Raw genomic sequence first — 13,504 nt, 5'->3', positions numbered from 1 at the left:
CTGTGGCAAAGAACTTGATCTTGACGCCAAGATTAGCACCCAGTCAGCCAGGCAAGCAGATGGTGTTTCGCCCCTCAGAGTTGTGGGGAAGTTAGTGCTGTCTTCGCTCGTGGCCAGGAAGAATTCACATTCGAGGGTCTTGTTGTTGAGGATTTGGATGTCGACATTTTAGCAGGCATTCCCTTTATGGAATTGAATGATGTTTATGCCAGACCCGCTAGGCGCACAAATCTTTCGAGGTGAACGTGTCATCGTAGATTAGGAGCCATTCAGGAAGGAGTCAAAGCTTGATCAACACACAGTTAGACGCCAAAGTCCTCAGAGCTGCGCACAGTCCCACCACTATTTGGCCAGGAGACTACGCCGAAGCTGGAAGTTCTTCTCCGAGTCCACTACACATGATGACCATCTCGCTTCTGGAACCTAGGGTTGAGAACTTTTCCCATTGGGAAACAAAACTGGCCAGAGGTTGACATCGCTCCCAGTGTCTGTGGACGGATACGCATCCGGAACCTGGACGGATGAGCCTTTGTCATTGAAACATGCACACTTCTGCCAGGTGAGACATGTCGTGAGATGCCCCCGACAAAGTACAACCCACAGACTCTGTCATCACTAGCCAAAATGTGTCGCCCCAGAAGAAACAGCAAAGTGGTTTCTCTCAAGCTGTTAAGTTGATCCGATCATGCCCTACCCCCAAATACCCCTGCAGAAGTTCAGAACTCTTACTTGATGAGTATGACGATGTCTTTGATCCCAACTTCAAAGGTTATAATGGAGCTTGGTCCTGTACATGCTGCAGTCAACATGGGCCCTGTGTTGCCTCCTCAAAGGAAAGGTAGAGTACCCCAGTATGCCAGAGATAAACTTGAAGAGTTGCAAGCCAAGTTCAACGATCTTGAAGCTAAAGGAGTGTTTGTTCGACCAAGATGTTGGGGTAACTGCTGAGTACCTTAACCCATCCTTTCTTGTGAAGAAAACTCAGGCTGCTTTAGCTAGTTACAGCTTTCGAGATGTCGGATCGATATTCAAAGCCCCAACCATCACTTCTCCCGGATGTTGATTCCACTCTACTTACAGATTGCTCAGTGGCTTATTCCTCATTTCCACGGATCTCACCAACGCCTTCTACCAGATACCTTTAGCTCATGACTTCGATGTTCTGTGGTGTAGCAACCCCTTTCAGAGGTGTACGTAATGTATGCAAGATCTGCAATGGGCATGCCTGGATCCGAGATCTGCTTGGAGGAGTTGATGTGCCGTGGGTACTCTGGCTGCACCTACTTGAAGAAGGGGTGGTAGTAAAACTTGCTGATGACTTGTATTGTGGTGGTAATTCGATGATCTATACAGCAACTGGAAACGTCTACTGGAGACTCTTCACAAGAACAGTCTCAAATCTCTGCATCAGAGACCATTATTGCACCCACATCCACAACCATCCCTCGTTGGATCTGGAGAAACGGTACGATCTCTGCAAGCCCTCACCGGATCTCTACATTGTCTGCTTGTGCTCCTCCTGAGAAAGTGAAAGGACTACGGTCCTACGAGGGACATACAAAATGCTGGCACGAAGTTATTCCCCAACTGTTCATCTATCCTGGCACCCCTTGATGATGCTATTATGCGGGAAAGCAGTCAACTGATCGAATACATTGGACTGAAGATCTCATCCAACTGTTCAGGGATTCTCAGAGGGCTCTCTCAACTTGTCGTGGTACTCACTCTTCCCACGCACTGGTGACCAGTTATGGGTTGTCACTGATGGTTCAGTTAAGAGACAGGGTGTTGGTGCTACCCTCTATGTTACCTCTAAAACAACAAGCCTCTCTCCTTTGCCAGTTTCTTCAGCTCCAAGCCCGGAGGTCATCAAGGAAGTGGTTACCATGTGAAATAGAAGCACTTTCCATCGCTTTAGCTGTCAAACACTTCAGCCCTTACATGATCCAGTCAAAGCATAAGACTTGTGTTCTCACTCGACAGTAAGCCTTGTGTGCAAGCCTTTGAGAAATTGTGCAGGGGAGAATTTTCTGCCAGTCCACGAAAGTGTACACATTCCTCTCCATTGTGAGCCACCATCAAGCATCTATTCGCCACCTTGCAGGTGCCGCGAACCTGCCTTTGGATTTCACGAGCAGAAATGCACCAGATTACTTAAGCGAACCTACTTGTCAAATTTGCTCTTCGCGGGCTCGTATCGAAGATTCGTTGTCCAGACACTTCCATTCAGGACTTTATCACTGGAGAGTCAAGATTACCATTCATTAGCAGAGCTGCCTGGAAATCCATCCAGTCAGAGTGCAGTGATCTTCGACGCACACATGCCCATCTCACTCTCAAGGTACACGCCCGGCCCAAGAAGTTGACTCAACATCAGGGACGCAACGCTACCTACAGGTCGCCTTCCATTGCGCTGGACGGCTAATTTGTTGTTGTCAAGGAGGAACCTTTTCACGCCTAACAGAACGGATCATTGTACCGCTGCGGAAATTGTCTGCCGACATTGACTGCCCTGCACATTCAACTCAATCATCCCACCACTCACCAGATGAAACAGGTCATACAGCGCCATTTCTATGCCTTGGATCTTGACAAGACTATTGAAGACACCACTGCCAGTTGCCATAGATGCCTCAATCACTTCGCAGTTTACCACATACAGTGATCCAACAGTCCACTGGAGACCCGCTTCTGATACTATTGAATCAGTTTCGAGCGGGACGTTGTTCGGCCGCGAACCCGCAATTCATACTTGTAGTCCGGAATGTGTCACATCTCTTACACTGTCCTGTCTACTCGATGACGAAGGCCACGACACTCCGCAGCTCAATTATTGCTTTGTGCAGTGAAGTTCACCCAATGGATGGACCGCCTGCTGTCATTCGAACTGATCCAGCTCCCCGGTTTTGTAGCCCTTGTTAATGACAGGTTTATGAAACAAAATGGTGTAGTTATTGAAATCGATCGAAGTCAAGAACAAGAATAAGAACCCAATTGCAGAAAGAGCTGTTCAAGAACTCATAACTGAGTTACTGGCCAAGACCCTCAGTTCAGTTACGCCTCGCCTCAACCTTTCTCGCCACTGCACGCCTGGAACTCACGGAGCAGAAGCAGAGGTTTCTCCGCTTCAGGGAAATGTGGACACAACGCTGACCAGCACATAAACTCTCAGTTGCCTATACATGACATGGATCTAATTCTAGTCAACATGGCCAACGTAGTGTCCAATCATTTATCAAGTGAGAAGTCTAAGACTCCCACCTCAAGCAGGGTCTGACGCCTGACATTGATGTGGAAGCATAGTCTTCATTCACAGCGATGGCTCCAAGTCCCGCGTGCTCATTCATTACATTGTCACAGCAGTTGACAATGACTGGTGCAACATTCGTGAAATTCACCGGATCACAACTTCAAACACTTCCTATAGAGTGAAAAGTCAGAGTGTTACTTCTGTTACTAAACCTTCACTGTAACAAGCATCCACCTTGTCGGCTGATCTCCAATATCTGCCAGTGGGAGATGAACATGACAGATTCCCAGAGTCTCTACCTCCTCCTCAACCTCCTATACCAGATGTCATCATGGAGCCCCTACACCTGCAGAGAGAGCCGACCCTCTATTATGCTGACATGAATTCATACCAGACGCACTACTGGCAACACTGACTATCCAGAAGATGCTTCAGCAGACTCTATCGATCAATCAGAACCTTCTATGTCTCCAAAGTTGGCGGCGGTCCAGTCGCAATCGTCAGATGCCATGCCACCTCTCAGACTATATCCTTTACTAGAGTAATGTGTGCGGGAGCATCCTCTGGTGATACTGTGTTACATATATCAGTTGCTTTTATGTGATGGGGCAGAATAATCCCCAGACTGGAGGGCAGTCTATTCAGTGATGGTCTCATTTCCTTTCAGTTTGTCAGTGTTATAATCCAATTTCACAGGACATATTTGTTCCAAAGAGTCTAAACCACAATTTACCATTTGTTTACTGTTATTATCTTTAGTGATCATATTCTACCACATAGGCCCGTTGTATTTGGTATTCCCCTTTCATATGCATACATGTATGGATCCCATCCATCATTTTTTTTATAAGACGAAGGAAGGAGAAGTTACGCCAGTTGGCAGTTAGTGATTAGCGAGTTAACACAATGACTTTTAGAGTTATCTCCCTTAAACATAAACTCGCTTCCCCAGTTTGATGTTCGGTTCTTCGGTCTGTCTGTGTCGCCTTGGCTTTGACAATAAAGTGTTTGGATTTGATTGCACGTGTCCTGGCTGTTTATCGTGGTGGCGGAACCTTCTCCATTGGCGTAGTGATTCTCATCAGAGGTTACTTTTCTAAGTAACTAAGAATACCAATCCAGTTAGATTCCATTTTCAGTTCTCTTTACATTAGTAGATTTAATCTTTAATTGTGACACACGTCCTCCACTTATCTGAGCAGTAATGACTATATACTACTTCATTAGGCTGCTGAAACACTCCTTAAAGGCCAGCCTCCATGTGTGATGCGGAACTGTCACACCAAGAGATTCCGCTGCTACGCCCTCCACAGACTACTGTCTAATGGCCACATGGAACATCAACCTGTCAACACAGGGGGTACAGACTCCCCACAGATTGTCGGTGTGGTTCCTCCGCCGATGGAAGATAGTGAATGTACTTCCAACACACAGTCTGGTCAGGGTAAGCAGAATCAGTAATCAGGGAGGTCTGTACTGGGTGTTTATTGTGTTTCAAAGTCGAGTTTCTGGTACGTCACAAAATAACTATGATCACAGACATATACCCAGGTATACACATAACAATTTCATGTACTATAGACTGTATTTTTATTAAGTTGATTTACAGATATGCAGAATACAGCTGTAGTCATTGTCTATCACCAGGGGTTGTCTGGTGGTGAGGTATGCGACTCTCTCATATCTGAAAAGTAAGTTTATTGTCAAAGGTTTACGAAACGCTTCTGTGAAAGCCTTGTCATTAAACATAGCTGAGTCTCCATCACCACCTTGACAGTTTTACCACTGTATCAAATTAAAAAAAAGACCCTATGATAATCAGCATATACTACAAAATTAAAGAAACTTTTAGTTATATTTATATTTTTATTATAGATTTCAGCATAGTTGTTTCTCATCCTGTTAAGTGGAACAACCAACACTAATGTGTCAAATAAGAGAATGAATATCAGGAGTACATCATTGTTTCTTAGCAGAACATCTGAGTTTCAAAGCAACATTTTATACACCAAAAGAAACTAAGGTTATAAGTAAGTAAATGTTTCATCAAATGTAGTAGTATAGGGAATGGGGTTTTTGGATCAAGTCCAACAAAAGCCTCTGCAAAGCCTTATTTCACAAATAAGGCTTTGGTCGGACCCTTGATCCAGCTACCATTACCCCTACTGCTTTTGAGTCCCCCCGGCACTCAAAAGTTTGAGATGCCAGACGCCCAATGTGCCGCACCACTTAACTACCGGGGACATGGCTGAAGTATGCCAGTTTAACGGGTCTATTCTGGGATCTCCACGTGCCGCTATCCCCAGGGGTAACATTGTGCCGTACGGTACGATCAATAATTCTTCTCTAACAAGCCCTCTCCCTGGCCCATCTCTCGAGTAGTACAAGTTCGGCTCGTCGGCTTTCATGTCCACTTTATCTATGTCGTAAGTTTTGACTGACCATAGAGGATCAGTGGCTCGCTTACGGCTATCACCCTCGTGTTCCCCCTGGCTGGTATAGATACCTCACTAGGGCCCTATCTGGTATCTGTTTCTCTTTCCCACACAATGGAGCAGCCAACTCTGCCACTATTGATTTTAGTTTGATAGCGTCTGCCGGTTTCTTGCCGGTGAGACGAGTGACTTCATGGTTGATTGCCGACACCACCTTGGGTAATTTCGCGACCCATTCAGTCGATCACTTCCCCGGGTTGGCCATCTCCCTCGCATACTGATGCCCGAATAAGCGCTCAGCCAAAGTCCTATTGGACCCGTGAAGATCCGGGGTAGAATAGGTCTTCAGCAACCCATGTGCTTGCCATAAAAAGGCGACTATCTTGTCGTAAGAGGCGACTAACGGGATCGGGTGGTCAGTTTCGCTGACTTGGTTGACACATGTCATCCGTTCCCAATTGCGCAGATCAATGCTCATGCTGTTGATCACTGGATTGTCTGGTCCAGACTCGATTATTTACAATCCGCCGCCATTGTCTATCACATCCGCCGCCATATAGCTGGAATATTGCTGAGTGCGGCGTAAAACTAAACTCACTCACTCACTCACTCACCCAAAGTCCTATTGAATCTCTCAACTATGGCTTGGCTGCAATGGGCTCTAGCCGTGCCATGCCTGACCTTTGTATCGTGTTTGTCTAACAGGTGTGACACAACACCCATGAATTCCCACCCGGGGTCAACTTGCAGCTCTGTTGGCCACGTCAGCGGACTGCGTTTGTATAGACGCTCGAATCCGCGGGCTACCTGGACCGAATCTTTCGCGGTCAAGGGTTCGGCTTCCTTGTAGCGACTGGCCACATCCACGACGGTTAAGGCATACTTGTACCTCTTGTCGTGGGGTAGGAACAGTAGGTCTGCCTGGTGAACGCTATTAGGTATGTTAATACCAAACTTCCTTCTAGGCACGAAGGCGGTGCCGTAAATAGATCTCGCCACAGGGCTTGTTTTTCAAGCCACGCTTTGGCATCCTCTGGCGGTACTCGCTACATTTTAGCCAGCTTATCTACAGCTAGCTCTTTCCAGTACCCATGCGAGCTATAGTAAATAGCCTCAAACTTTCTCTGGTTCCGACATATATATATCTATGTCCTGGTTCAATTTTCTTCATGCCCGCACGCATACGCAGCGTTTATCCCATCAATAGCTATCCAACGCTTAGTGTCCATCGGCGACAGGACGCCTTGTTTATAGTCAGTCCGTATATCCTATGCCCATCACTTCTAAGTGTGTTCATTTTATGTCTAAAGGTACGGGTCTTGAACAGGGCTTCCTTGAATCTGGCGGTTTGAAGTGTTGTTTCAGCATCGCACTTCTTAACACCCTTCTTCGCCTTCCGGATCTCACCATTGTCGGCCTTCAGGATGGAGTACATCTTAGGCCTCAAACCTATGTACTTGGCTATGGGCGTGCCAGCACACTCGTCCTTCATCTTACCTAGGACCTTTTTATTTATCGTTGTGTGTATGGCATGGTCCTTGGGGTAGTCTGCCACCCGCCCACCTAACAAGTTATGTTGGTACTCAGACATCCAGTCTGGGTTAACCCTCATACGCTCGGGGCCAGGGGTAGCTGTTGTGTGATGTGTGTAATGCCTTGGGGTATTCCAAGTCAACCTCGAGGATATAACCTTTGTTTGAATCTGCTGCGATGCTCATAACATCGACCTCGTGCGATGCCCATTCGAATCCCCCTGTGGGTAGATACTGGCTCATAAGCCCAGTCATACAGGTTGTTGGCATCGAGGTAGAGAATATGATTAGTTTGCTTGCTCGGGTCATAACCCTTCGCGTATTGATTATTTGCTTTCGCGTATTGTTTGGTTGCCATGGAGATCCCACCTTGCAAGCCTTTCTCAATGAATAGGTGCATGTCATAATCTGTAAGCAATTCCAACTTAACTTCGGTCTTTTTCAGCAAGGCATCCCACGACAAACCTGGGCTGGTGTAATACCATGCAGGGTCGAGTTTATACTGCTTGAAGCATGTCCGCCTAAACGTCTCAAACACGACGGCTAACAGCAGTACATCTGTCCTCAAGTACAGGTCGTGGTAGTCACCCAGATTCTTACAGCCCAGTTTATTCCATACGTTAATAACGTGTGAGTAATCGTCTTGGGATATTGCCGAGTCTGTCAGATTGCTGTAAAATTCTCTGATGGGGGGTAGTCTGGTCTCGGTGAACTTGGCCCAACCATCCATGTACTCATAGGGGTACACACCCTTCCTCATCAACAGGGGTCTAGTCTCGGCGTCGGTGTATCGATCGGTGATAGGGAAGGTATTGTTGACCAGACTGTCGAGTGACGACAGGAGGAACTGAACCGCGTCGATGAACCTCAGGCAGTTTAAGCTGAAGGAGATGTATCTCTCCATGTTGTTGGGGATGCACGTTATATTGCCATCGATTTTCGCGATGGCCTGCATGATTAAGTGAGAGTCGTACCCTCTCAAGTTGTGAAAGACCACGGGGATGTTTATTGTCTTAGGGTTGATTCTAAGGTTGAGGTTGCACGCGCTGTGAGCGGCGCCTCTATACTTACCGCCGTTCAGTGGTGAGTCACACACGTGACAATTAGTGCTACAGGCGTGAGCTAGCCAGTCGGCTTTGGTCATACACATTGGGGCGACTGAATACAGTGCATTTCTAACAATTTTTTCTTCCTCCTGCAAACACTTTAGAAACTTTTCAACCGCCTCGGGACCCCTGTACACTACGGGAGCTTTCGTTTTCCCATCACAACGGACGACTACGTATCCAAACCCACAGGCTTCATGCTCTTGTATTTTCTGTGTGGTTGGGGTATCCCCAACAGCCTCAACAGGTTTGACCAAGGCTTCAAAGTCGGCGTATATGATATAAGGCACAGACATTTGGTTCTTGTGGTTACCGAATTTTAGGATATTGTCACCTTCCTTAGGCATGTCGACTCGTGATAGCGCGCCTGCCCCACACCTTGGCAATCCTCCCGGTGGGATTCTAATAAATCAGCTCGTGTGAAGCCATGTAGGCACCGTTCGCAGAAGTGGCTCTTTTCTCTGTGTGCCGATTGGTCATACAACAGCCTGCTAAAGTGTTATAGCCACGCATAGTGGTACTTGTCACCTCGCTGGATCATGAATATATTGATAACGCGTTTCCCCAACACTGGGCTTACTCTGTGCACTATTGTTGTGTTACCTTCGTGCCCAAAGACATTTATAGCTAGATTATTCTGTTTTTCTATTTTAGTTATCTGGGGTATGGGGGTGGGTTCATCTATACCATCCCAGTTGAGCCCATCGTCTTGGGGATAGCTAGAAAGCCTGTTCGAATTAGTGTCAGCTGGAAACAAGGCTGACCTGATAGCTACCCTCAGGCAATTGTCTCCTCTATTCTTGACGTTGACCATGGCATGTTTTTCCTATAGTAGGGGGGCAAGTCTAGGTATGACCCACCTCTGAACGGCACATATTTAGCTATGTCTAGATAGACATTATCGATTTTATCTACAGCCCACCCGGACCCCAAGTGTGTGTAGCGTTCTAAGTATTCTCGTATCTGCTGAAAACTGGTATCGATTGATGCGTCTATGGTCTCTGTATGTGTGACTGGGGCATGTGATAACAATGTGATTAACCCGGCTCTCCCCAGGTTTGAATAACCCGTGAGCCCAAGCTGTTTTGCTTGTTTTAATTGTTTTACCGTAGGAGGGGCTTGTATGTTAAGTAATCTCAACAAGGCTGGCTTCCTCATTCTGGAGTAACCGATCACCCCTCTCTGTCTCGCGATCTGCTTGAGCTCGCGAATAGTAGTCATAGTTACATACACACCTAATTGGACCGCCCTAAAGGTAAAAAATTAGTAAATATCTAGATACACCTTATCGATTATTCCCTTTACCCACCCAGAACATACGCAGCATAGTAGGGTGTTTTGTATTACTTGCAACGAGTTGTCAACAAGTATATCTATCTCCCCATGCACATCTACTCGCCCCCCATCAAAGTAATTCCAAGTGTGCCCAGCCCATGGCACATCAAACCCTACTTTCACCATGATTGTAAACGAGCACCCCTTATATAGTTCACTAACAATCATGGGGTTGAGGACACTGATATCTATACTTTTCCCCACATCCATCTGCCTGCTTCTCAGGCAACCTTCCCTGGACTCAATTTCCACAAACATAGCTATTCCTAGGTGTGCACAGTCTCTAATTGGGGGTCTATCCTGAGGAGGCGCCTACGTTTTTTTATGTAGGCCTTTTTATTCTCGTAGATGAGGTGATGTCTGACTACGTTTGCCCCGTGAGCTTTACATAGGCAGTAGTGCCCTTTAACCCCTATACCACACACAGAACACGAGTAGTTAGGGCTTCCATGTGGAAACAACAGTACCCCTCAGTCCTGCATCTCCTACCACAGGCTTCTTTCTTCCCCATAAGTATGTATTCGCATCTATACGGAGCAGGCCTCATCTTTAGCATACTTATACGAGTATTTAGTCTAATTGTTTCGCAACCAACGCAGTCGCTGCTATACCCAGCGCGATAAAGACCAGTTCACAGCCCATTTGCCCCTTGGATGGTGTGTAATACTGAGTGAGTGTGGGCTTATGTAGGGGTCCCAGCTGTTTACCAGTTAGTAGGCAGTATTCTCTCGCTGCATCATCGACATCGTGGAATGTTTTAACGGCATGGCTCTCACGCCTGAGTTGTTCGTTAATGTAATCGATCCTCTGGAGGCGTTTTTTAGCGTACTCGGATTGTGCTGCCTGTAATTTCTCAATAGCGAGGTCGTGTCACCTCCTCTCTGCCTGTATTTCAGCCGGGTGTGACTCCCGTAGTTTCGAGAAGAGGAAATTACTCCCGGAAAATGCTAGGGCATTTACTAACGCCCCATCGACCATCATGGCAATCGTAGCCATCCTATATTTACTTCATAATATTTTCAGGTAGTATCCCTTGTTTTACTAGGATGTCTTTTGTAGCCATCGCCATACCAAGGTTCGTTATGAGCATACCCATATCCTGCAGATTGAAATCTAGCTTGATAGTCGGTTGTTTAAGCACCATTTTGGTCAACCGAGCGTACCCTATGGCTAGACTGGCGACCACAGTGGCGTGGTATGCGTCGTTGACGAACGTTTTCCCCTCAGACATTATGTATATGATATAAAAATATTAAATTATAACATATGTGGGTCGAACTCTAATTGTGGGGGTTTCTCCCCGGGATCCCTGAGAGGGTTTCCCTCCCTGTGTCGTGTATGTAACCATGAGATAGCCACGGCAGCAGTTACGCCTACAACCAACAATAGTAGAGCCGGGTGAGTCACCGTGATAATTTTATGTTGGTTACACCACCGTTTTTTACCGGCAGCTACTCTCTTAGGGTTCTTCTGCCTGGTGACTGTAGGGGGTTGGGGTTCCCCCAACCTTGGATTCACCTCCCTGGGGGTTTCCACCAGTTGTGGGGTCTCCTCTGAAGGAGTCTGGGGTTCCTCCTGTGCAGCATCCGTCTATACTATTATTATAATTTTTCCTCTCAAATTGGCAATGCTTTGCCGTGATAATCGCCGCTGTCACCGGGGCTAACAACATACCATATTTGTGGTACAGCTCGCAGCTGATAGAGCTCAAGGCGTGTTCAATAAAAGGGTCTTTCTCAAGTTCTTCCCACAGGTAAAGTCGGCGCTCCGGGGGGATGGGAAGGAAGTATGACGCAATACTAGTGTATATCTGGGTCATAGCCGATCCTATGGTCTTCGTCATCTCTGCCCCGAGTCTAGCCTCGTATCTAGCATACAGCTTATCGATTTCTTCGGCTGACATTTTGTGAATTTTATCAGGAGTGTAGTCTCCAAAGTAATGTTTGGCTTTGCCACCAACAGCCAACAACCAACGCCAGTTTCTCTCGCTTGTCGTCACTCACCTGTGGTGATTGTGGCACCAACAGTTGTTCGAGCAGTTCATCACACTCCATCTTATAATGTAACAAGCAAGTTTTAGTTTTAACTATATAATATACGGTATAGGCAAAACACAGAGAAATGAAGGTTAAGTTGCACACGACGAGCACTTCCAAAACAACCATAACTATACTACCCATCAAAAGTTTAGCCTCACTGAAAGCACTCATGTTATGTATATATATATGCTTACATCGAAAATGATTTTCTCCACTAACTTGGGGAAACCAACTGCAAATTTTGTGCAGATGAATTGCATGAGGACCAAGCATCAAATTGCTGAAAAGCATGTGCAAATATCGTGCATGTGAACATCTGCGTTTTGGAGTAAAGTTGTGTTAAGAATTTGCCAATTTTCACTGAGTTTCATCATTTACTGAACTCATGACAATGATCATTTCAACGTTACGAATTTGTTTTACGCTACATCAGTTCATGTGTAAACAGTACCTTTAAACAGTATGGAATATTTTGCGAAAATCTAGTTTAGAACAGTTGATTAAGTAAGTGGCACCTTTACACTGGTGAGTCTAAACTTTTGATGGGTAGTATATAACTGATAAGTGCTAAACGCTAAGAGCTAAGCTTTGCTTAGCTTTGCTAAGCTTTGCTAAGCATTTGCTAAGCATTGCTAAGCATTGCTTAGCTTTGCTAAGCTAAAACACCCTATAAGCCACGGGTTGGTCGGTCTTGAGTACGAGCTTAGAGTGTTTAGTTTCAGCGAGCTGTTTCTTTACCCGTTCCCGTTCTAATTTACTCATTAAATCGTTCTCTCTCAAACACTCCTCGAACGAATCCCTGTCCTTGCAGTGAAATAAGGCCACCCATCGCGTCTGCTCCCTGAGGTCTTTCAACACCGAGTTGAACTTCTGCGTTAGTACCCAGATGCTGTGATTTGAGTGCCGGCCAGAGAAGGCCAGGTTCGATAGCATGTCTCTCTTTTTTGTTATCTCGCGATTAACGCTGCAGTCGTCCAGTATGAACAGTGTCGACTCCCCTTTAAATTTCTCGTGAAGAGCTTTCAACCAGTCCTGCAGATGTGTCCCCGGGTCGACTTTGTGTACGTCTGGGTCCGTCATGACCCAAGGTCTTTCCGTGTACGTTTTATTCATGCTCAGAGTAGGGCACATGATAACGATGTTGTCGAACATGTGTAGTAACCCTCCAACATATCCAGCACGAAAAAGGTCTTCCCACAACCAGTCTGCCCGCACACTATGGCGCAGTGTGGGTCGCGGAGTAAATCAATAGATGGCTTGCACGAATCTCCCATTGTCTATATTAAGTTGCGCGTCCATAATCATGTACAGATATAATTTCAACTTGCCCGCGGGTTGAGCCTTCTTGGTAATCTGGATAGTTATCCCCTCGCTGCCGTTGCCTATGCGGCGGCCGCTACCGTGCAGTTTATCGTCATCTGTGGATCGCATGTCCAACCATAACGCGTGTACTTGGTGGTCAGGTATTCACCGATCTGCACGGAGGATAGGTCCAGGTCCTTGGTTATGTATGGGTATTGTTTGATAGCTGGTAGCTTTTTTATCTCATCCCACTGCTGGTATGCCCTCATACCATGACTGAACAGCTGGTTGGGCACGCCCTCGATGGTCACTTCCACCTTTTCAATCTCGGGGTTGAAAAACTTCTCGCTGTCCCTCCGGAACGGCTCAGAATCCTCCATGGGGACGACCAGGATGCCTTTCATCGATCGCGCCGGCATGTTCAGGTTGATATTCCACACAATGTCGCTCTTATCATGCACGACTGATCTATGCCGCAGTATGCGGTCGTACAGGATGGCCATCT

At 46.5% G+C, this 13,504-nt stretch overlaps 1 protein-coding gene across 1 annotated transcript in view; it reads left to right on the top strand.

Annotated features, from left to right (window-relative positions):
* Positions 1 to 13,504, top strand: part of LOC124291252 — a 74,818-nt gene that overhangs the window by 26,136 nt on the left and 35,178 nt on the right. Inside the window, exon 7 of the mRNA XM_046728193.1 lies at positions 4,478 to 4,694. Within this exon, the coding sequence (XP_046584149.1) occupies positions 4,478 to 4,694 (217 nt within the window). The remainder of the gene's footprint in view (positions 1 to 4,477; positions 4,695 to 13,504) is intronic.

This window comes from Haliotis rubra, unplaced genomic scaffold (genome assembly GCF_003918875.1).
Source record: "Haliotis rubra isolate DU_JTF1 unplaced genomic scaffold, ASM391887v1 Scf488, whole genome shotgun sequence".
Classification (NCBI taxonomy): domain Eukaryota; kingdom Metazoa; phylum Mollusca; class Gastropoda; order Lepetellida; family Haliotidae; genus Haliotis; species Haliotis rubra.
This window is presented reverse-complemented; position numbering and strand designations above follow the sequence as displayed.